General features: G+C 42.1%; 1 protein-coding gene across 1 annotated transcript in view; it reads left to right on the forward strand.

Annotated features, from left to right (window-relative positions):
- PUS7 (pseudouridine synthase 7) overlaps nt 1-24,767 on the forward strand; it is a 54,920-nt gene that overhangs the window by 24,499 nt on the left and 5,654 nt on the right. Inside the window, exons 7-13 of the mRNA XM_035020388.1 lie at nt 716-793; nt 10,756-10,884; nt 11,548-11,673; nt 20,584-20,645; nt 21,855-22,015; nt 22,980-23,106; nt 23,767-23,868. Coding sequence (XP_034876279.1) covers nt 716-793; nt 10,756-10,884; nt 11,548-11,673; nt 20,584-20,645; nt 21,855-22,015; nt 22,980-23,106; nt 23,767-23,868 — 785 coding nt within the window. The remainder of the gene's footprint in view (nt 1-715; nt 794-10,755; nt 10,885-11,547; nt 11,674-20,583; nt 20,646-21,854; nt 22,016-22,979; nt 23,107-23,766; nt 23,869-24,767) is intronic.

The raw sequence follows: 24,767 nt of genomic DNA on the forward strand, positions 1-24,767 counted from the left end.
ACTTTCGTGTCACCCAATGAATGGCCTGTGATCGATAGGAAGTACGTTGTTTCCTTTTGGTTACTGGCTACTGGCTAGCCAGGTCTTCCAATGGCAGGTTTTCACTCATAGCCACAAACATGCTAAGTCAAGCCCTGCTAAGAAGGTTGCTGTCGAGGCATCATTTACTTCCTTAGCTTGGCATATTATGTTTTCCTGGGTACATTTTTTTTTTTTTAAGATTTGTATTTTTTTTTTTTTTTTTAAGATTGTATTTATTTATTTGAGAGAGAGAGAATGAGAGACAGAGAGCATGAGAGGGAGGAGGGTCAGAGGGAGAAGCAGACTCCCTGCCAAGCAGGGAGCCCGATGCGGGACTCGATCCCGGGACTCCAGGATCATGACCTGAGCTGAAGGCAGTCGCCCAACCAACTGAGCCACCCAGGCGCCCCTTCCTGGGTACATTTTTTTTTTTTTAAAGATTTTTATTTATTTATTCATGAGAGACAGAGAGAGAGAGGCAGAGGGAGAAGCAGGCTCCCAAGGAGCAGAGAGCTCGATGCGGGACTCGATCCCAGGACCCTGGGATCATGACCTGAGCCGAAGGCAGTCGCTTAACCAACTGAGCCACCCAGGCGCCCCTGTTATGATTTTATTTACTTTGAACCTTAAAGCATGAGAAATACGATTTCCTAATGGTGTGCAACTTCATATGGTTTTGTTTTTGTCTTACCAGAGTCAAACCAAACATATTCTCCTACATGGGAACCAAAGATAAAAGGGCCATCACCGTTCAAGAGATTGCTGTTCTCAAGTAAGTACCACGTACATGTCGGGATTTGTTCACAGAAACCCTAGCACCACCTTCCACGGTTCTCAGATTTGCTGTGGGGTTTATCTCTTCCCTCTTTTTTTTTTTTTCTTTGAGATTTTTATTTATTTGAGAGAGAGAGAGTGTAGGGAGGGGGGAGCAGAGGGAGAGGCACAAGCAGACTCCACACTGAGCGCAAGCCTGATGCAAGGCTTTTGACCTCATGACCCTGAGATCATGACCTGAACTGAAATCAAGAGTCGGATGCTTAACCGAACCACCCAAGCGCCCCTGTCTCTTCTCTCTTTAAATGGTGCCTCTGCCTATTCAAAAAATAATTTTTTTTCTTCTTGCGTATCTGTATTTCCTAATGTTTTTTGGAGGAAACAGGTATCGTTTGTGTGATTTTTAAAGGATTTTTGTGGTAGAGCCAAGAGAATAAGTGCTTCCTTCTCTCCGTCCTTTTGTGTTCATTCATTATTAAATATAAGTTATTTAAAATTTAATTACAAAACAGTGAGCTCTTTTGTTACACACTGGGGATATACAGATGAAAAGATGGTCTGTGCATTTGAAGCAATTATAATTTAATGGAGCAGACAGACAAGTAAATCAGAGCTTATCACACAGTGAGATAAATGCTAAAATACAGGTATGCTGGGGGAATTAGGGCAGGCCAGGGAAGGGTTTCACATAAAATGGGATGCTGGAGTTTTAATCTAATCAACGCCTCTCCGCCTTCACCAACGGCAGTTTGGAGTGGATAATTCGTTGTTGTGGGGGCCATCCTGTGCCATCGTAGGGCATTTAGCAGCAGCCCTGGGCTCTACCCACTAGATGTCAGTAGCATCCCCCCCCTTAGCCCTCCACCTTCAGTTGTGACAACCAGAAATGTCTCCACACTTTGCCAGATGTCCCTTGAAGGGCAAAATCTCCTATGGTTGAGAACCACTGGTCTAGATTCTGGAAGGATGAGTAGGAATTTCCTAGGGCTATGGAGGGTCTAGGGTTGCTTGTTTGAACCAAGAAAATACCTCGTGAAAAGATGCTGGAAAGGAGTTGGGGAGCACAGCACATTTGGTACCTGGCAGGTACTTTAGTCTTGTGGGAGCTAGCAAGAAATCAGGATCCTCAGGCCCTGTAGGTCATGGTGAGTATCTTGGACTTGACCATGATCTAAAATAGACAGGGTTGTGTGGAGAGGCAGGAGTAGGGGTTGTGACTGGAGCAGGTGGGTGACCCTGGAGATCGGGGCTATTGCCGTTTCCTGGGGCCTCTGAACCTACACAGTCTATTGAAAGGAAGGGGAAGAGATGAATTTATAGCCTCGTGAAGTCAGACAAATTCAGGCTTTTGTCTTATGTGTGTGTGTACACACACACACACACACAACCCCCCACCCCCACCCCCTGTGGTAAGGAGTGGTGGGAGGGAGAAATAAAGGGGCTGGAGGAAACTTCTGAGGGTTATGCGTATGTTCGTTATCTTGAATATGGTGATGGTTTCATGGGCTTACTCACATGGTAAATCTTGTACATTTTTTTAAGATTTTATTTATTTGTCAGAGAGAACACAAACAGGGCAGACAGAGGGAGAGGGAGAAGCAGGCTCCCCGTGGAGCAGGGAGCCCGATGCGAGGCTTGATCCCAGGACTCTGGGATCATGACCTGAGCTGAAGGCAGTCGCTTAACTGACTGAGCCACCCAGGCGTCCCAAATCTTGTACATTTTGAATATGTACAGTTTACCGCACGTTAATTATACTGTAATGACAAATGAAGTCATCTGTGCTTGCTGTCCCCACTTAAATACATATATTTAAATACATATGCTTATCTTTTCATAAAGAATGTGAGGTGGCCTCTCCTCTTTACCCTACAATCCCCTATAGTCTGCTTCTTTCCCACGACTATTTTGATTCACTTGAAATGGTGTTGGGATTAAGCATCTGGTTGCATCCTAATGGATTTTCCAGCCCTTTTCCTCCTTGACCTTAGGGAGGTATGTTGTGTCATGAAAGCAAAGTAAGAACATCTCTCCGTGACTCCACTAACAGTGTGTATGAATGTGTTTGAAAGAGAGCGGCCGGAGATCCCTGAAGATGTTCCTACACGGTGGCCTGTTCTTTTTCTTCCTGTGATGCACAAAATGTGGAGTCATCTGCTGAGAGCAGGGGGGTGGGGCAGGAGTGGGGAAGGGAACTTGAAAAGAGTGTGAAGATTTGAAATCACCTCTGTGGGTAGTGGGGCCAGTGGGCTAGCCAGAAACTCTGAAGGGTTGGGGGAACAGCAGTGGCTCAAGGATTCAGGTGTTTCCATCCTCTGTATCTCAAATATCGTTGTAGTCAACTGTGCTTTCTGGCTGGTTCTGCAGTTTTTTTCACCCAAATTTAAAAATAAGTTAAAAAAAATAGTAAGTTCGGGAGCACCTGGCTGGCTAAGTCATGAGAGCATGTGACTCTTGATCTCCGGGTTGTGAGTTTGAGACCGGTGCTGGGTGTGGAGATTACATAAAAACATCTTTCTAAAATTAAATAAATAAGTTAGTTGTTTTATTTTCCTCACAGAAGGAATGAGGTGGAAAATGAAATTCTGCCATAATTGTACTCCTTCAGAGATTGCCTTGTTCACAGCTTGGTATATTTTTTGTGGGGGATTCTTTTTTCCTTGTGAGCCAAAATATTTATATAAAATGCAAAAGATATTTAAAATATGGTGAATCCTAATTTCTGGATTGTTACTGTATTTTTGGATATTGACATTGTTTCCCATTTCTTGCTATTATAAACAATTCCATGACAGACATATTGGTAGCTAAATCTTGGCACACATCTGTGAAAACTTCATTAAGATAAACTTAGCAGGAGCGCCTGGGTGGCTCAGTCGGTTAGGCGGCTGCCTTCAGCTCAGGTCATGATCCCAGGGTCCTTGGATCAAGCCCCACATCGGGCTCCCTGCTCAGCGGAGAGCCTGCTTCTCCCTCTCCCTCTGCCTGCTGCTCTGCCTACTTGTGCTCTCTCTCTCTGTGTCAAATAAATAAATAAAATCTTTAAAAAAAAAAAAAAGATAAACTTAGCAGAGAGGGGCGCCTGGGTGGCTCAGTCGTTAAGCATCTGCCTTCAGCTCAGGTCATGATCCCAGGGTCCTGGGATCGAGGCCCGCATCGGGCTCCCTACTCAATAGGGAGCCTGCTTGTCCCTCTCCCACTGCCTGCCGCTCCCCCGTTTGTGTGCTTTCTCTCTGTCAAATAAATAAATAAAATCTTAAAAAAAAAAAAAAAAAAGGGCACCTGGGTGGCTCAGTTGGTTAAGCAACTGCCTTCGGCTCAGGTCATGATCCTGGAGTCCCAGGTTCGAGTCCCGCATCGGGCTCCCTGCTCAGCGAGGAGCCTGCTTCTCCCTCTGACCCTCCCCCCTCTCATGTACTCTCTCATTCTCGCTCTCTCAAATAAATAAATACATCTTTTAAAAAATAAATAAATAAATAAGAAAAAAAAAGATAAACTTAGCACTGGAATTCTGATTTAAAGGGAATGTGAAATTCTAGGTTTTAGGCTTTTAATAGCAAAGCCTAGTTGTCCTATGGAAAGGTGGTACCAATTTGTCACCTTTATTCTACTTCCCCAGAATCCTCCCTACTTAACAGGTGTTACAGTTTTGTTTTGTTTTTTTAAATCCTTTGCTAATTTGAGGGTCCAGAAATGGCATCTCGTTATTTTATATTGCATTATATGATGTGAAATCTTTGAATATTTGGAGTGAAGGTATTTGTATTTCTCTTCTTGGTCAGCCACCAGGTGTCATACTTGATCACAGTGCTGCTCTGTCTTCATAGCCTTTGCTGCTTTTCTCATCTTCCTGTTGACTTCGTAAGAAACTATATTAGACCCCTAAGTGTCGGCCTTTGGAAAGCACATAGCACTTATCTCGCGGATGCAGGCGACACCCTTCGTTTGCTTAATGGATACACTGGGCCGGGCAGGTTGGCCTTTCCCGTGAGAACCGGTACACAGGATAAACCCACTCTGCCACACGGGAGTTTTAATTATTGCTGAATCGCTCATTCCTGGGGATAAGCAGCATTTCTTTCGGCTTCGTGTAACTCTCCAGCCACCTCGTAATTTTAACAGGATCTCCAGCAGGAACAGCCTCATTCAAAATGATTTGTTTCTTTTCCTGCCTCTTCCTGCCAGTCTCCTTTCTGAGCCGGGGCCAGTGTTTCACTGGCTTTGTTAATAAAGGCTTTTTGTGCAACGTGTTGCTTAGGTTGGCTCCTGATGTTTAAAAGTGAGATTTTTAGTAGTCCCAAGTTAGTCACAGAATTCGCTATGAATTTACAACTGTAGAGCTCTATCCAAGATGATCAGAATTAAAACTGTGAACAGTGTCATGGAGATACTGTCAACACCATTCCACCTCTGCTCAGGGAGTACCCATCCTATAAGAATGAGTGTACCTCTTGCTTTCTGCTGTGCCAGTGGGATTCAGAAATACGTGTCTGTTAGGTATTCAAGAAGAGGCAATAGAATATGCTTCAGCCATAAAAAGGAATGAAGTACTGATAGGTATTACAATATGGATGAATCTTTTTTTTTTAAGATTTATTTATTTGAGAGAGAGCAAGCATGAGTGGGGGGAGGGGCAGAGGGAGAAGCTGACTCCCTGCTGAGCAGGGAGCCCAAAGTGGGGCTCAATCCCAGGACCCTGGGATCATGACCTGAGCCGAAGGCAGACGCTTAACGACTGAGCCACCCAGGCGCCCCATAAATAAAATCTTTAAAAAAAAAAAAAATCAGGGCACCTGGGTGGCTCAGTTGGTTAAGCGACTGCCTTCGGCTCAGGTCATGATCCTGGAGTCCTGGGATCGAGTGCCGCATCGGGCTCCCTGCTTGGCAGGGAGTCTGCTTCTCCCTCTGACCCTCTTCCCTCTCGTGCTCTGTCTCTCATTCTCTCTCAAATAAATAAATAAAAATCTTTAAATAAAAAAAAATAAAATAATAAAATTAAAAAAATCAGAAAAAAGATGGTTGAGTCAATGAATGTTGTTGAGATAACTGAATAACCATCTGAAAAAAAATATTTGGCTCCTTACCTCAGTTCCCTATTCTAAATAAATTCCAGGTGAATCGAAAATTTAAACGTTAAAAAAAACAACACTGTATGAAAGAATCCGTGCTGACGTTTTTGTATGTCTCCCCTGAGTGGGTAAAGTGGCAGTGCTTTGCCAGATCCCCCCCCCCCCCCCCCCCGCACAAAGAGAACTTTACCTTGAAGCAAAGAGGATCACCGGGAGAGGCCTGCAGAGCTGGTCAAAGACCGGCACCAGCCGCAGGTGCCACTGCACACGGATACCGATGGGCAAATATTTATTTTTCTGTAGCCAGGTCCTTGGTGTAGTTTTTATAGTCCACAGTCTGCTTTTTCAAAAGGCCATAAAGCGGAAAGGTATGTGTGACCCCGTTGATCTAAAATGTGGAGCCCACGCCACTGAGTATAGCTGGCTGTGACACGGTTGCCAGTTTGTGTGTGAAAAACACTCTCCCACTTCTTTCCTTCACGTCCTTGTTGCTTAGGATGAGGAGACTCCATGATTTAAAGCCGGGGGCGAGAGCAGGAAGACCTTCCTGAGTCAACATGACCTGTCCCGTGTCCCCCTCCTTTGTAAGTGGCCCACGTTTGGCATCAGAGGGGGGCTGGGGAAGGAAAAACAGAAGCTCCCACTCAGAGCCCCTGGAGCAGCAGTGCCCTGAGGTCTTTTATTTTTCTCCACAACCGATGTAAACTTAGAAAGCCCCAGTAGTGAAGATTGGTGTGTTGGTGAACGCACAGAGGCTAGCACTGCTCTAAATGAGGTGTGATAAAAAATAATCACTACTGTAAGCCAAAAGGAAACAACAGAAAAGTGCCCCTTTTAACTGAAAACAAAACAAAACAATAAAACTGTAAAAGTGCTCTATTTACATTTGGGAAACTTTAAAAAAAAAAATCTCTGGCTAGGGATACCCTTTCTGAGTATATCTTAAACCTCAGAACTATTCTTTTTTTTTTTTTTTTCAAGATTTTATTTATTTGACAGAGCAAGCAGAGAGGGAGAAGCAGACTCCCCACTGAGCAGGGAGCCCGACGACATGGGGCTCGATCCCACGACCTGAATTGAAGGCAAATGCTTAACCAAGTGAGCCACTCAGGCAATCCTAAATCCCAGAACTGTTAAAAAAAAAAAAAAAAAAATTCATGAACATAACTAAAATTTTACTCTATAGTCCTTATTTATTTATTTATTTTTAGGATTTTTTTATTTATTTTGACAGAGACACACAGCGAGAGAGGGAACACAAGCAGGGGGAGTGGGAGTGGGAGAGGGAGAAGCAGGCTTCCTGCTGAGCAGGGAGCCCGATGCGGGGCTTGATCCCAGGACCCTGGGATTATGACCTGAGCGGAAGGCAGATGCTTAACAACTGAGCCACCCAGGCGCCCCTATAGTCCTTATTTACAGAAGAATGCCACCTAAGGCAGAAGGAATGGTAGATAGAGATAAACACTCTTTCACATTAACACACTAGTTTTGCTTGAAGTAGTAAGAATCCTAGGGTACCTGAACAGGCGGATGAAAGACTATGGGGAACAGGATAATCCATCTAAGAGGAAAGGTCCCTTTACAATAGAAAAGCCTAACACATACCATCCTAACCCAGTGATTAAATTTATCACCATGAGTGATGGACAAACTGAATATTATTGCCTTTTGCTGGGATACACTGAAAAGGCCATCACATCACCTAAGTAATGTGTTTATCTAAGTCTAATCACAAGGAAACAATCGTCAAATCCGAATGTAAAGGCACGGTGGGAAACAGCTGGCCTGGATTCTGCTAAAAGTCAGATACCAATAGAAAGCAGAGGCTGGGCCGAGCCAAGCAGCTTAGTGGACACTAACTGGATGTCACAACGGCAGTATGTGGTCCTTAGTTAGATCCTGAATTCAGGGAGCTTAAAATGTTGTTATCGGGTAATGGGGTGAATGTGGATGTGGACCGCCTGTCAGTAGTGTCAAATTCATGTTAGGCTTTCTGAGTGTGACCCGCTTGGGTAGGGGTCTAGGAGACACACACAGGGGCCACTAGGGGTAAGGTGTGATGTCTGCAACTAACTCAGAATTGTTCAGTGAAGTATTTAGATTTCACATTTATGTCTGTGTGTGTGCATGTGTGTGTAATGTGTGGGTGTTCATCGATTAGAAAGAGATATATAAAGTCGGGGGTGGGGGTGGGAGTTAACAATTGGTAAATCTCCTGGAAAGTATAAGGTACAGTGTTGCCATTTTTCTCCAGTTCTGAATTTTTTTAAATATAACTGGGGGGAAATTTTCTAACGTATAAACTACTATAAATAAACTAAACTCAGGACACCTGGGTGGCTCAGTCAGTTAAGTGTCTGCCTTTGGCTCAGGTCATGATCCCAGGGTCCTGGCATTGAGCCCTGCATCAGGCTCCCTGCTCAGCTCTCCCCCCAGCTCATGCTCTCTCTCTCTCAAATAAATAAAATCTTTAAAAAAATAAATAAATAAATGGGGCGCCTGGGTGGCTCAGTTGTTAAGCGTCTGCTTTCGGCTCAGGTCATGATCTCGGGGTCCTAGGATAAAGTCCCACATCGGGCTCCCTGCTCAGCGGGAAGCCTGCTTCTCCCTGCCCCACTCCCCCTGCTTGTGTTCCCTCTCTCGCTGTCTCTCTCTCTGTCAAATAAAATCTTTAATAAATAAATAATCTAAACTCACAAAATGGGAGATAATATTTGCAAACTGTGTGGTAAAGGACAGATTTCCTTACTCTGTTAAAACAGTAAGAAAAATAATAACAATCCAAAATAGGTAAAAAATAGGTAACCGGACAAACAGGCAGTTCACAGCCAACATGTGTAGAAATGTTTAACCTCACAATAGGAAGTGTGCAAATAAAAACCAAGGAAATAGCATTTTTAATGGTCTGGCAGACCTCAGAAAGGTTTATAATAGGCTATGGCAGGAGACACAGGGATGAGGCAGTAGGCATTTACAGGTTGATGGTGTGAGCATAAATTGATAAAACTTTTTTGAAGGGCAGTCGGCAGTAAAATTTAAAATCCACACCTCCCGCGTCTAGGAATTTATTCCAGGCATGCACCTGTATAGATGCACCAAGAAGTATGTGTAAGGATACTTGCTTTAGACTTGTTTGTAACAGCAAAATAGCAATTTAAATGTCCATCAAAGGGGGTCACAAAAAGGATTACATATGCAGGACAGCAGCCATCCCATGCGGCTGGACAAAGAATGCGGCAGCCTCCGAAGTCTGTGTGGAGGGGCGCCTGGGTGGCTCAGTTGTTGGGCGTCTGCCTTCGGCTCAGGTCATGGTCCCAGGGTCCTGGGATCGAGCCCCGCGTCAGGCTCCCTGCTCGGCGGGAGGCCTGCTTCTCCCTCTCCCTCTGCCTGCCGCTCTGCCTACTTGTGCTATCTCTCTGTCAAATAAATAAATAAATAAATAAATAAATAAATAAATAAATAAATAAGTCTGTGTGGATAATGCAAATCTCAGATATACATTTTTACGTGGAAAAAAAAGCAAGATGCTGGTGCTCCTGGGTGGCTCAATTAAGCATCTGACACTTGATTTCGGCTCAGGTCATGATCTCCTAGTCTGGAGATCGAGCCTGCACATCGGGCTCCCCACTGAGCGGGGAGTCTGCTTCCCCTCTCCCTCGGCCCCTTACTCTGCTCACGCACTCTCTCTCTCTCTAAAAATAAATAAATCTTATTTAAAAAAAAAGGCAAGATGCTGAACAATTTATAATGTAACAAAAGAGGGGGAGGATCTGGGTGCTAGTTACATGGTTGTGTTCACTTGGTGAAAATTCGTCAAGCAGAACACTTAGGAGTTGTGTATTTTTCCATATAAACAACATATAAAGAACTTACCAAAAAATTCCTGAAAGGGAGAAGACTGTAGGTACATATATGCTTCTATATACATAAATTGTTTCTGGAGGGATGCACAATAAACTGTTAACGTGAGTTGTAGGTGGAGAGAGGTGCCAAGGGATAGAGATCGGACATAGGTTTTTCAGTTCTGAATTTGTTTTTCTACATAAATTACTATTAAAGAAGTTAAGGAATTTTTCATGAAAATTTCCTTATACCTTTTAAAGGTTTTTTGGGTTTTTTGGGGTTTTTTTTGTTTTTGAGAGAGCAAGAGAGAGCAGGGGAAGGGGCAGAGGGAGAGGGAGAAGCTCCTTTTACGATGACGATCCCGGGGCTCCATCCCAGGACCCCAGGATCATGATCTGAGCTGAAGGCAGACGCTTAGGCGACTGAGCCACTCAGGTGCCCCATTCTTACACCTTTTAAATGATAGTAAGTTACACATTTGTGGTAGAATGCCATCTCTATCTATCTATCTATAAAACATGTTTAAAAAAAGAACAGGAGGAAATGCAAAGTTAGATATTAGCAGATTTTTTTTCCAGGTGATGAAACTGCATTGTTTTTCTTTTCTATGTTTTCAAGTTTCCTTAGTTAGATTACAGTATTTTTCTGATAGATGAAAATAGGACTAACTCTTCTTTAAAACGTTTAATAACAGTCTTTACGGTTGTATGGGATTGCTGTTATTATCCCCCTTCCCTCTCAGAAAAAGTAGATATGATTGTTCCATTAATCATTATAAATCACACGAGGCTTTATGAATATAAATGTGGCCCAGGTTAATCTATCCAGTAAGGTTGAACCAGTATCATTTTGCTGGAGGAACAATCCAGAGGGAAATGAAAAGTGTGCTCAGCCCAGCTGCCGTGGTGCCTGTGTTTCCACTCCTCATAGCTTGGTGTACAGTCTTGTTTTGAGCTGTCGTTTCTTGTAGTTGGGTGCCCGAGACTATTTCAGTCAGGCAGTATTTCATGATCCTCTTTGTGCTCCTTTTTTATTTTCTGTTTTTTAGAATAACCGCTCAAAGACTTGCCCACTTGAACAAGTGCTTGATGAACTTTAAACTGGGGAATTTCAGCTATCAGAAAAACCCTCTGAAACTGGGAGAGCTTCAAGGGAATCACTTCACTGTTGTCCTCAGGTAAAGACCTGCAGGGAGGAGTGCAGACCAGAGAGGGTCTGTTCGGATCAGTTTCTAATCCAGGTGAGCTGGTTCGAGCAGGTGTTGCAGCGAGGGAAGGCCAAGCGGAGCCTGAAAGGGCTGGGAGAGCAAATAGTGCTGGAGAATTGGTACCGACACCCCCTCACCTCTCGAAACTCGGCGCCTCTGCTGGAAAGGAGCCACGTGCTTCAAACACAGTGTTAAGAGACGAAGAGCCCATGCCTCCGCTTGTAGGCAGTAGCTGGGATGGGCAAATTCACAGACGCAGAAAGTAGAACAGGGTTACCTGGGGCAGGGGAGCCTAAGAGGGGGACAGGGAGCTGTTGTTGAATGGGTACAGGGTTTCCGTTTGGGAAGAGTGGAAAGTTCAGGAAGTAGCTAGTGGGCAATGTTGCGCAACGTTGTCGGTGTACTTAAAGCCACTAGGTTGTATACCTAAAAATGGCCAAAATGGTCAATTTAATGTTATGTATATTTTGCCACAATTTAAAAAAAAAAAAAAAAACATAGAGTCCTCAGCAGGTAGAGAGAAAGCTGCAGGGAATAAGGGAAAGACATGGAAGCCAAGCCATATCATTAATGATCTGCATCCCTGAATGTGTTTGACTCAGTTTCTTCTCTGGGTAACTTGGGCCCCTACAGAAATATAACAGGAACTGATGACCAAGTTCAGCAAGCTATGCACTCTCTCAAGGAGATCGGATTTATTAACTACTATGGAATGCAAAGATTTGGAACTACCGCTGTCCCCACATACCAGGTTGGAAGGTGCGTATTTAATTTTTAACTTTTGTCTGAAAGAGCTCACTTAAAAAAAGAAGAAAGACTTTTTGTTGCTGTTGTTTTTAATTATTCATGTCTGGGCCAAATGAACCAGTGTGTCTCATCAACTGATCCATAGCATTCTTCTAGTTTTTGTTGTGTATTAAGATAATACAAATTAATACAAAAATAATAATAATAAATTGGGGCACCTGGGTGGCTCAGTCGTTAAGCGTGTGCCTTCGGCTCGGGTCATGATCCCAGGGTCCTGGGATCGAGACCCCGCATTGCGCTCCCTACTTGACGGGAGGCCTGCTTCTCCCTCTCCCACTCCCCCTGCTTGTGTTCCCTCTGTCACTGTGTCTCTCTGTCAAATAAATAAGATCTTTAAAAATTTTTTTGAAAAGAAAAAAAATTAATTAATTTAGTGTTAAAAAAGATATAACCTGAAAGGTAAGTTTTTCTCTCATCCCTGATAACCCATCCAGGGATTCTGTTTTTAGTTCCTTCTTTACAGGTAACTCGTGGCTGAGTACAGTAAGCTGTTGCTTAGCCTGACAGGACGCAGTTTGTGATTTCTGTTAACAAACGCTTTCCAGTTTATTAAACTTTCATCTGCATTTTCCCCGCCCTTAAAGAAAGTGGTGTAGGATGGAAATAGCATGGTAAAATTTATTTTAAGAACTCTGATTCACTTTCATGGAATAGGGAATCCCTCTAGGGTAAGCTAGGGTGGGAATCCCATCAATAAATACTTGGACTCTTGATCTTGGGGTCATTGGAGCCCCACATTGGGTGTAGAGATTACTTAAATAAATTTAAAAAAAAAACCTTAAAAGGGACGCCTGGCTAGCTCAGTTGGAAGAGCGTGCAACTCTTGATCTCGGGGTCATGAGTTCAAGCCCCACATTGGGTGTAGAGATTACTTAAATAAATTTTTTTTTAATTTTATTTTATTTATTAGAGCATGAGCAGAGGGAGGGGCAGAGCGAGAAGCAGACTCCCCGCTGAACAGGGAGCCCGACGCAGGACTCAATCCCAGGGCTTCGGGATCATGACCTGAGCCGAAGGCAGATGCTTAACCGATTGAGCCACCCAAGCACCCAAATAAATGAACTTTAAATACATACATACATACTTATTGGATTTGGAAACCTAAGCCGTCATATGCTGTCCTGCTGTCCAGTAGATTGTTACATAAAATAATCATTCTCATGGGAGTTTGAATTATAGAAGTCATGAGTTAGAAGTGATCTGAGAGATTATGTAGTTCGTGTTCTTCCTTGTGTTTCAAACCCATGTTCTAGCAAAGGTGAAATTTAGGCTTGGGGGTCTGCTGGAGCTCACTAGTTGGTCCCCTATAGTCCTAGGAACAGAGGACTTTTCTTGACTTCCCGTGCATGGTTGCAGCAGCTGACTACATGAACTTGCATTTGTTCATGCATTTTTTAAAAGCACAGAATGATTGGGGTGCCTGGGTGGCTCAGTTGGTTAGGCATCTGATTCTTGGTTTTGGCTCATATCATGATTTCAGGGTTGTGGGATCGAGCCCTGCGTAGGGCTCCGCAATGAGTGCAGACTCTGCTTGAGATTTTCTCTCTCTGCACCCCTCCCCCTGCTCTCACACACTTTCTTTCTGTCTCTCAAATAAATAAATAAAATATTTTTAAAATAATAAAGTTTTAGAAAAGCACAAAATGATAAAAATCTGTCATATAGTATTTCCTCTATTTCTTTGAGGCAGTATTGAGAAGGTTAAAAGCTCAGGCAGTTCTGAGCCTCAGATTACTCATCTGTCAAATGGAGATCGTAATGCTGACTTCACAGGGTGGTGAAAATGAAGTGACGTGATATTTATGCAGCACCTGTTGCTATATCTAGGATATAGTAGGTACTCAATAAGCAGATAGTAGTATTTTAATACTAAAGCATACTAACCAGGGGGGCCTGGGAGGCTCAGTCGTTAAGCATCTGCCTTTGGCTCAGGTCAGGATCCCAGATCCTGGGATCGAGCCGGCATCGGGCTCCCTCCTCAGCGGGGAGTCTGCTTCTCCCTCTGCCACTCCCCCTGCTTGTGTTCCCTCTCTCGCTGTGTCTCTGTCAAATAAATAAAATCTTATAAATAGATAGATCGATAGATAGAGCATACTAACCAGAAAAAGAATTTTTGCTGAGAAGAAAACTAAAGTAACTAATAATCATTATTATTAGATAATAAATGATAATGTTTTCAATGTTTAAGGGAAGACTGTATCAACTTTTGGCTTTTTAAATTTTGTTTTGTTTTGTTTTAAATAGCATTTTATTTATTTTTTAAGTAGGCTCCATGCCCAGCTTGACCTTGAGATCAAGAGTTGCACGCTCCACTGATGAGCCAGACAGGCGCCCCAGACTGTATCTTTATATTTATTTTAGAGAGGAAGAGAGAGCGCAGGCGCGAGCGGAGTTGGGGGGTGGTGGGTGGAGGAGAGAATCTCAAGCAGACCCTGCCCTGAGCGCAGAGTCCTACACGGGGCTCAGTCTCATGACCCTGAGATCATGATGTGAGCCGAAACCAAGAGTCAGACCCTCAACCAACTGAGCCACCCAGGTGCCCCTGTATCAACTTTTGAATCTGTAGTTAATTTGGCAGAAGAACAGCCATGGGACCCTGCAAATTTTGTACTCCAAAGATAATATAAAATGGCTAATGAAAATGAGATCAGATTTATCAAAAACAAACAGAAAGGAACAAAAATTGCATTGTAGGCCCTAAGTATACAGTCAGTATGCAGTCCATTCAAGATTTCAAACCAACAGTTTCCATAACATAGGAATATTTCCTAGCTTCAGAGCAGCCCACTGTTACCATCATAGGACCTCCTAAGGAAAAAACAAAACAACCCTTAGTTTATAGATTAAAGATGGAAAAATGACTTATATCTAAAGTTTTTTGTTTTTTTTTAAAGTTGCTACTGCTCTCGAAATAAGTCAGAGAAAGACATGTATCATATGACCTCACTGATATGAGGAATTCTTAATCGCAGGAAACAAACTGAGGGTTGCTGGAGTGGGGGGTGGGGTGGGAGGGATGGGGTGGCTGGGTGATAGACACTGGGGAGGGTATGTGCTATGGTGAGCGCTGTGAATTGTGCAAGACTGTTGAATCTCAGATCTGTACCTCTGAAACAAACAATGCAATATATGTTAAAAAAAAAAGAAGAAGATAACAGGAGGGGAAGAATGAAGGGGGGGAATCGGAGGGGGAGATGAACCATGAGAGACTATGGACTCTGAAAAACAAACTGAGGGTTCTAGAGGGGAGGGGGGTGGGAGGATGGGTTAGCCTGGTGGTGGGTATTGAGGAGGGCACATTCTGCATGGAGCACTGGGTGTTATGCACAAACAATCATGGAACACTTCATCTAAAACTAATGATGTAATGTATGGGGATTAACATAAGAAAAAAAAAAGTTGCTGCTGCTCTCTCAGCTCCTCTTCTATTCTTTTTTTTAAAGATTTTTTATTTATTTATTTGACAGAGAGAGACACAGCGAGAGAGGGAACACAAGCAGGGGGAGTGGGACAGGGAGAAGCAGGCTTCCCGTGGAGCAGGGAGCCCGATGCGGGGCTCGATCCCAGGAACCCGGGATCATGACCTGAGCCGAAGGCAGACGCTTAACGACTGAGCCACCCAGGCGCCCCTCTAAAGTTTTTTTAAAGAACTCTTATAATTCAAAGACCAAAGAGACAACAGTCTAAAATAGGCAAGTGATCTGAGTAGACATTTCTCCAAAAAACATAGATTAATGGCCAGTAGGCACACAAAAAGATGCTCAACATCATCAGGGAATCACTAATCGTTAGGGAAAAGCAATTCAAAACCACAATGAACTATCACTTCAGATCCACTATGATAGCTAAAACAAAAAGACAGACAATAACAAGTGTTGGTGAGGATGTGGAGAAATTGGAACCCTCATGTGCTGCCGGTAGAAATACAAAATGGTATAGCCATTTTGGATAACAGCCTGGCTAGTCCCCAAAAGGTTCAGTGTAGAGTTATTATAGGACTCAGCTGTTACACTCCTAGGTAAATACTTAGGAATTGAAAACGTGTTTACACCAATTTTTTGAAAACAAGAATTTAGGGCGCCTGGGTGGCTCAGTCGTTAAGCGTCTGCCTTCGGCTCAGGTCATGATCCCAGGGTCCTGGGATTGAGCCCCGCATCGGGCTCCCTGCTCGTCAGGGAGCCTGCTTCTCCCTCTCCCACTCCCCCTGCTTGTGTTCCCTCTCTCGCTGTGTCTCTCTCTCTCTCTGTCAAATAAATAAATAAGTAAATCCAAAAAAAAAAGAAAACAATTTACACCGTTTATAGCAGCCAAAAAAAATGGAAACAACCCAAATGTCCCATCAACTGATAAATGGATAAACAAAATGTGATGTATCCGTACAATGGAATGTCATTCAACAATAAAAGAGAATGGAGTACTGATACCTGCTACAACATGGATGGACCTTGAAAACATGCTAAGTGAAAGAAGCTAGTCACAAAGGGCAAGATACTACAGGATTCATTTATATGAAATATCCAGAATAGGCAAATCCATAGAGACAAAGTTGATTAGTGGTTGCCTACATTTGGGGGAGGGGTAATGGAGAGTGACTGCTGCTGGGTGTAGTATTTCTTTTTGGGTGCTAAAGATGTTCCATAATGATTGCGTAATGTTACACAATTCTGTGAGTATACCAAAAGCCATTGAATTATGCACTTAAATGAAGATGAATTACATGGATATATGAATTATCCATATACATGGATATATGAATTATATATATATTTTTTAAGGGAATAAATCCTTGCATACGTGGTCAAATGATTTTCGACAAGGGTGACAAGACCATTCAATGAGGAGAGCACAGTTCTTTTATTTTTTTAAGATTTACTTATTTATTTATTTATTTGACAGAGAGAGAGACACAGAGAGAGAGGGAATCACAAGCAGGGGGAGTGGGAGAGGGAGAAGCAGGCTTCCCGCCGAGCAGGGAGCCCGATGCGGGTCTCGATTCCAAGACCCTGGGATCATGACCTGAGCCGAAGGCAGACGCTTAACGACTGAGCCACCCAGGCACCCCGAGGACAGTCTTTTTAACAAATTATGTTGGGGAAATTGGATATACACATAAAAAAATGCAGCTGGACCCTTCACACCATCACAAGTTGTCTCACATCATTTATAAGAATTAACTCAAAATAGATCCAAGCCCTGAACCTACTACAACTATATAATTAGGGGAAAACCTCATGACTTTTGATTGCGAATTTCTAGGATACAACAATAGGTTGGGCTCCATAAAATTAAAAATATTTGTGTACAAAGGACACTATCAACAACGAAAAAGCAGTCCACAGAATGGGAGAAAATATTTGCAAATTATATATCTGATGAGGGGTTAATATCCAAAACATACAGAGTTCCTTACAACTCAGCAGTAGCAAAACAACTTAATTAAAAGTGGACAAAGAACTTGAAGAGACCTTTCATCAAAAAAGAAATACAAATGACTAATAAACTAATTGAAAAGGTGCTCAATATTACTAATCATTAAGGAAATACAAATCAAAACCACAATGAGATAATTTTTTATACCCATTAGAAGGACCATTATTAAAAAAAGAAAAACAAGTGTTGGTGAAGATATGGAGACATGGGAACCCTTTTGCATTGCTGTATAAAATGGACCAGCCTCTGTGGAAAATGATACGGTAATTCTTCAAAACGTTAAATGTAGAATCACCATATGATCCATAAATTCCATTTTTTAGTATCTACCCAAAAGTGAAAGCGAACACTCAAATATTTACACACCCCTGTTTTTAAGAGTGTTAACTCATAGCAGCCAAAAGGTGGAAGCAACCAAGTGTCCATTAACAGATGAATGGATCCAAAACATGTTACACAGATACAATGGAGAATCCTTCAGCTTTGACAGGAAGGAGATTCTGAGACCTGCTACAACATGCATCGACCTCGAAGACTTTTATGCTGAATGAAATAAGCCAGGCACAAAAGGACAAATACTGTGTAAATCCTCTTACGTGAGGTACCTAGGGTAGTTAGATTCATACGTCAAGTAGAGTGGTGGTTGCCAGGAGATGGGAGTTACTTGATGTGTACAGCGTTTCAGTTGAGGAAGATTAAAAGTTCTGGGGGCAGGTTGTCCTGATGGTTACACACAGTATAAATGTACTTGGTGTCACACAACTGTACACTTTAAAAATGGCCCAAATTAAGAGTTTCATGTTAGGGGCACCTGGGTGGCTCAGTCGTTAAGCGTCTGCCTTCGGCTCAGGTCATGATCCCAGGGTCCTGGGATTGAGCCCCGCATTGGGCTCCCTGCTCCGTGGGAAGCCTGCTTCTCCCTCTCCCACTCCCCCTGCTTGTGTTCTGCTCTCGCTATCTCTCTGTCAAATAAATAAAAAAAAAAAAATCTTAAAAAAAAAGTTTCATGTTAGGCGTATTTTATACAATTAAAAAAAAAAGCTGGAAGAAAGAAAGATGATGTAAGAAAAGTGGAAAACATCTTAATGTGTAGAGGTCCAGGTAGAAAGGCCTCTTGTGACTGAAATCTGCACATGTTTAATATGGCAGTATGTACTGAACTTTCATGTATGTGGTAGCATCTTCAGAAACTATACCACGTGTTGGCAGACTTTTCCTGTGAAGGGCCAGACAGTAAATATCTTGGGCTTTGTGGGCCGTGGGCTGTTCATAGCAGGTGCTCAGCGCTGCCATTACAACAGTGTGAAAGTCATACGCACGCAGTGTGTCCGCAGATGAGCACGGGTGTTCTACAGGAAACCTAGTCACAAAACCAAGTGGCCAGCCAGGTAATAGGTTTTTGAACACCGACATCTTCTATGATACCTGACAGACCAGTGCCCAGTCCTGAACTAGTTCTCCACTCTCTAGAGGTGTTTCGGATAGCCTAGCCAGCTCCATAATGTGTCCCCCAGGAGAATATTGAAAGACTGATAGAGCGTGGCTTGTTCCAGGACTGCAAGGATGGCCAGCAGTAAGAAATCTGTTATGTAATTAATCGCACTAGTGGATAAAAAATCCACATGATCATATCATTGGATACCAAGCAGCATTTTATACAGTTTAATATGCAAAAAGATCCCATATAGGTTAACTTAAATATGAAAAATAAAAATCCCAGTTAACTAGAAGAAACAGAAAAATTAGTAGAAGGGATTTCTATATTCTTTTGGTGGGGAAGGCCTTCCTTTTTTTTAAAAGATTTATTTATTTATTTTAGAGAGGGACAGAGTGGGTGGGCGGGGGGTGGGGGAGGATGAGAGAGATAATCTCAAGCAGACTCCCCGCTGAGCATGGAGCCCGATTTGGGGCTCCCTGTGGAGCTCTATCCCACACATGACCTGAGCCAAAACCAAGATTTGGACACTTAACCAACTGAGCTACCCAGGTGCCCCTAGAGAAGGCCTTTCTAAGCATGACTCCAACACCAGAAATCTTAATTGGAAAAAAAAAATTCAGATATGATGCACAGAATAGAATTTTCGTACGGCAAAATATAATGTAATAAAAGTTAAAGGAAAAATTGGATATGCTTATAGATGTATCAAAAACGTCATGGTGGCACCTGGTTGGCTTAGGGGAGCTCGTGACTCTTAATCTTGGGGTTGTGAGTTCTAGCCTCACACTGGGTGTAGAGATTACTTAAAATCTTTAAGGGGTCCCCTGGGTGGCTTAGTTGATGAAGCGTCTGCCTTTGGCCCAGGTCATGATCCCTGAGTCCTGGGATCAAGTCCTGCTTTGGGCTCCCTGCTCAACGGGGAGTCTGCTTGTTCTTCTGCCCCTCCCCCCCCCACTCGTTCCCTCTCTCTTTCTGTTGCGCTCTCTCAAATAAATAAAATCTTAAAAAAAATAAAATCTTGGGGCACCTGGGTGGCTCAGTTGTTAAGTGTCTGCCTTCGGCTCAGGTCATGATCCCAGGGTCCTGGGATCGAGCCCCACATCAGGCTCCCTGCTCAGCAGGGAGTCTGCTTCTCCCTCTCCTACTCCCCCTGCTTGTGTTCCTTCTCTCGCTGTGTCTCTGTCAAATAAATAAATAAAATCTTTAAAAAAAAAAAAAATCTTTTTTTAAAAAGTCATGAAAAATACTCTCTGAAGTGTTAATTTAGGTAATATTAATTAGATAACAGGTAACCTTTCTTATATACTACGTAATTTTTAAGAAGCATATATTATAGGGGCGCCTGGGTGGCTCAGTCGTTAAGCATCTGCCTTCGGCTCAGGTCATGATCTCAGGGTCCTGGGATCGAGCCCCGCATCAGGCTCCCTGCTCCGCGGGAAGCCTGCTTCTCCCTCTCCCACTCCCCCTGCTTGTGTTCCCACTCTCGCTGTGTCTCTCTCTGTCAAATAAATAAATAAAATCTTAAAAAAAAAAAAAAAAGCATATATTATCAGCAAAAATAAAGATATTTTCATTTTGGCAAGAATAATAGGAAGGATAAAGTGTTATTTATTGTTTAAGCAAGAAGGTATTTAACAAGGGGGAGGGGTTTCTTGAGAAGTTCAAATAAGTTTTACTGCAGAAAGACTTAACTTTGATTTAAACAGATAATACCATGTATAACAGCTTAATGAGTTGGTAGGATTTATACTACTAGCATTTTAAAACTGACGTGATACTAAATGTTAATGAGTGAACATGCTCTTCATTTTGTTCTCTTTTTTAATTTCCTTTGGCATTTACATTTGAAACCTTTATCATTATATTAGTTTTTCAACTTACTTTTACATTTAATAAAATATATAAAGTTAACATGATTTGTTACTGCACAGATTTTGACATATAAAATTCATCATACTGCAAAATTAAGTAAAATAAATGATGTTTAATTTTAGAGCTATCCTACAGAATTCCTGGACTGAAGTCATGGATTTAATATTGAAACCCCGTTCTGGAGGTGAGAATAAAATCCATTAATTAAAAAAATAGAATATCTTGTTAGGTATTCATGGAATTGCTTTGAATAAAAAGTATGTGTGCATATTGGGGGTAGTTATTTCAGAATTTTAAAGATTGTTTTTACAGTAAAATAGAAAGGATAGTTCATTTTTTCATAAATTATATATTTGAGATTTATAATTTATATCCTGTTTTCATCTAATTTATTCTTTAATAAATTAATACGTTTATTTCCTTTTCCCCATGTACTACTAAATCTCTGAACATGCAGGAATCCAGACACGTTTCGCTTGTGGTTAATTTGTTAAAGCATAGTGTAATAGAATGTAAAAACTGGGCCAAAAAATGTTGAGGTATTTGAAGAGTTTGTAAAAAAAAAACTTCCCAGAAAGTACCTCTGCATTCGTACTGTATAAAAAAAAATTTAAATACTACTGTACAAGGGCACTGGGTGGCTCAGTCAGTTAAGTGTCCGACTCTTGATTTCAGCCCAGGTCTTGATCACAGGGCCGTGAGTTTAAGCCCCACATTGGGCTCCAAGCTGGGCATGGAGCCTCTCAAAAAAAAAAAAACCACACACACACAAATTATCAAAACAATTATGCCCTTTGGGTAGTTATTCATTTGCAAATTAAAAGAGATAAAGTTGTCTAATAAAGGAGAATGGCCTATTAAATTTGCCAACACAGTAGAAAAAGAGAAGGAAGAAAGGACTACCTGGGTTTTGTCTTGTGTTGAATCAGCCGTGATCATGGAACAGTAATGGTCTTTAAATCCTGGGGTGGGGGCACCTGGGTGGCTCAGTTGTTAAGCGTCTGCCTTCAGCTCAGGTCATGATCCCAGCGTCCTGGGATCAAGCCCCTCATCGGGCTTCTTGCTCAGCGGGAAGCCTGCTTCTCCCTCTCCCACTTCCCCTGCCTGTGTTCCCTCTCTTGCTGTGTCTCTGTCAAATAAATAAATAAAATCTAAAAGAAAGAAAAAAAAATCCTGGGGTGGCAGTAGGTGGACAAAGCCGGCTCGTTCAGTACACTCTGCCTGTCCCGCCTTTTCACATTCTGATGGGTATTTGCAGGTGAACAGAAGCTGTTCAGAGTACCTGTATTACAAAGAGCATTTTCTAATTTTGTGTTCTCTAGGAAGCCCATTAAGTTACGGGAATCTGTCTATTCGATAAATTGTTTCAATCACAGCTTTTTTTTTCCCCCAGCCGAAAAGGGCTACTTGGTTAAGTGCAGGGAAGAGTGGGCGAAGACCAAAGACCCAGCTGCTGCCCTCAGAAAACTTCCTGTCAAAAGGTGTGTGGAAGGGCAGCTGCTTCGAGGACTTTCCAAATATGGAATGAAGAATATAGTCTCTGCATTTGGCATAGTGAGTGCTATTTGTGAAGTCAGGCGAATGACTTGAGGTGGCTTAATGCTTTTTAAATTTTATCTTTAAGTATTTTACTAAATTTTGAAAGAGCAAAAGTGAAATAAGGATCCTTTGGTGATCTCTGAGTGCCGTGTTACCTGAGTGATCCTTGTTTGTACCCTGAATGGCGATGGGGGTGGTGGGAGGGTGGGGGAAATGTTGGCAATAATTATTAACGTTGATGGCATGAGAAAAGCATTAAAGTGGAAAATATTATCTGCAAAGAAATTTAAATTAAGCATCTTGGTACTTAGAAATTCACAATCCGTCTTAGAGGTTATTTCTTGATCATTCTCCAGCATCAGCACTGTAACCTACCGAAAAGTAAGAGGTTGCACTAGAAGTGGTTTAAGTGATCGCGTTTCTTTGGTTTCTTCATTGGTTCAACAGTGGGTCCCATCTTGGCACGTGCTATTATTCAGATATCTATACCCAGAATAGACTGAAGTTTAACTCTTCAACTTCAGTCTTACTTACGCTTCCCCAGGCAAACAAAAAAAGCAGAATTTTTGCTACGTGAAATTAGTTGTCCATTCAGTCATCTAGGTTTTCTTCTTCCATGGAATTATCAGGAAGAAAACACTGTTTGCTCTGTAAGTGATGTGTAAATTTCTACAGTTTGAGCACTGTGTTTTTGATTCAGGGTAGAGGTTCTCCCAGCGTTGCTTTATTTGCATGAATGCATGGCAACCGCTGCATTCGGAGCTGACTGAACACCCGTAGTCAGAGTCAGAGGGGTTCTGTCTCTCATACTGGGTGCTGCACGTCAGTCACTGTTTCTGTCAGCTATTAGAAAAATGACAAGGTATGAGCTGCTTATCCTGGGGTCACCACTAAACAAGTGAGATATCTTGGAAAGTACAGTACTTTTAATATTCAGAATATGTATTTTTTTCCTTCCCCATTTTTTTCTTCCTTCCAGATACCAAGAAATAATCGCTTAATGTATATTCATAGCTACCAAAGCTATGTATGGAATAACATGGTAAGCAAGAGAATAGAAGAGTACGGACTGAAGCCCGTTCCAGGTGACCTTGTTCTCAAAGGAGGTAAAAAGGCAGATATCCTCATTATTGACCCAACTAGAGTTGTTTGACACTGGTGCTTAAAATCCAGCCTGGCCACTACTTAAGAGAGAGGGAGAGATGTCTAGTAAGGTTGAAATGGAAAGACATTGTAAACTCAGATTGAACAGTTTGGATCTGTGTCTTTAATGAAGATATATATCCAGTTTGGGGCATCTGGGTGGCCCAATAGATTAAGCATCTGCCTTCAGCTCAGGTCATGATCCTGGAGTCCTGGGATCGAGTCCCCCATCGGGCTCCCTGCTCAGCAGGGAGTCTGCTTCTCCCTCTGACCCTTCTCCCTCTCATGCACTCTCTCTCTCATTCTCTCTCTCAAATAAATAAAATCTTTAAAAAAAAAAAAAACAAACATTCTAAAAAATTGAGGGTGCAGCTGAGAAATAAATTTTTTTTTTTTCTTTTTACTTTCCACTTGTTCTCAGTCCATGATTTTTATTTCTTGGGTAGAGCAGAAAAGACAAAAAGATCTCTAACTTCATTTCTTTAAGCTTTGTTGTAGGCCACTCAGCCATGTCAGCTTGCACTTCTGACTTCTTAGATGTGTATAATTTTAGAAGATCAGGCTCATGCAAATATTACCTATTTTCATAATTTTTCTTAATTTCTCTGTTTGTGACTTGGCAGCTACAGCTACCTACATTGATGAAGAAGATGTTAATAATTACTCCATCCATGATGTGGTAATGCCCTTGCCGGGTTTCGATGTTATCTACCCAAAGCATAAAAGTAAGTTCCCTGTCTGGGGAAAATAGTTAAAACGAAGTCTGACAGGGCACCTGGGTGGCTCAGTTGGTTAAGCAACTGCCTTCGGCTCAGGTCATGATTCCAAAGTCCTGGGATCGAGCCCCGCATTGGGCTCCCCCTTCTCTACGGGGAGCCTCCTTCTCCCTCTGCCTTCCGCTCCCTCTGCTTGTGCTCTCTCTGTCTCTGTCAAATAAATAAAATCTTAAAAAAAAAAAAAGTCTGACATATTTAAGCCACTGGCCGCCAAGGGTAGAGAGAGGGGGAAAAAAAATCAGTACTTGAAATATAATTTTAGAACTTTGATTTCCATCAGACTTGAAAATGTTTCAATTTCAAGCATTTATAAACCATGTTTACATATAAAGTCCCCCAGGAAGGGATGTATTCAGATGGATAATTAAAATTTATTTATTTTATTTTTTTTATTTTTAAGTAATCTCTACACCCAGCATGTGGCTCAAACTTATAACTCCAAGATCAGGAGTCACATGATCCACTGACTAAGCCAGCCAGGCGCCCCTGGATGAGTAAATTAAGAAACAAAATGGTATTTAAATTTCTGAAATCCACTAATTCTTATTAAAGATAGGAAGGCTTTGGAAAAAGTCATTGAGAAAGTGAATGGATAGTTCTACTTTAACATTGCTTCTTTTAGCCTTTTTTAAAGGTTAAAAAACTGTGTTTTAAAAGTCAACGAGCACAGAAGTTTATAGAGTGAAAAGTTAGAATTCACCACCCTTATTTCCCATTCCCCACAGGCTGTTATTAATTACTTCCGTTACCTTAATGGATTAGGGTTGGGAAGGTTGTGGATTGGAACTTTCATTGTTCAAGGATTCAAAAATTGGAAAAAAGAAAGCAGCTCTGAGCATGGGACCAGC

This window comes from Mirounga leonina, unplaced genomic scaffold, assembly GCF_011800145.1.
Source record: "Mirounga leonina isolate KUSES-001 unplaced genomic scaffold, KU_Mleo_1.0 Mir_174, whole genome shotgun sequence".
Taxonomy (NCBI): Eukaryota; Metazoa; Chordata; class Mammalia; order Carnivora; family Phocidae; genus Mirounga; species Mirounga leonina.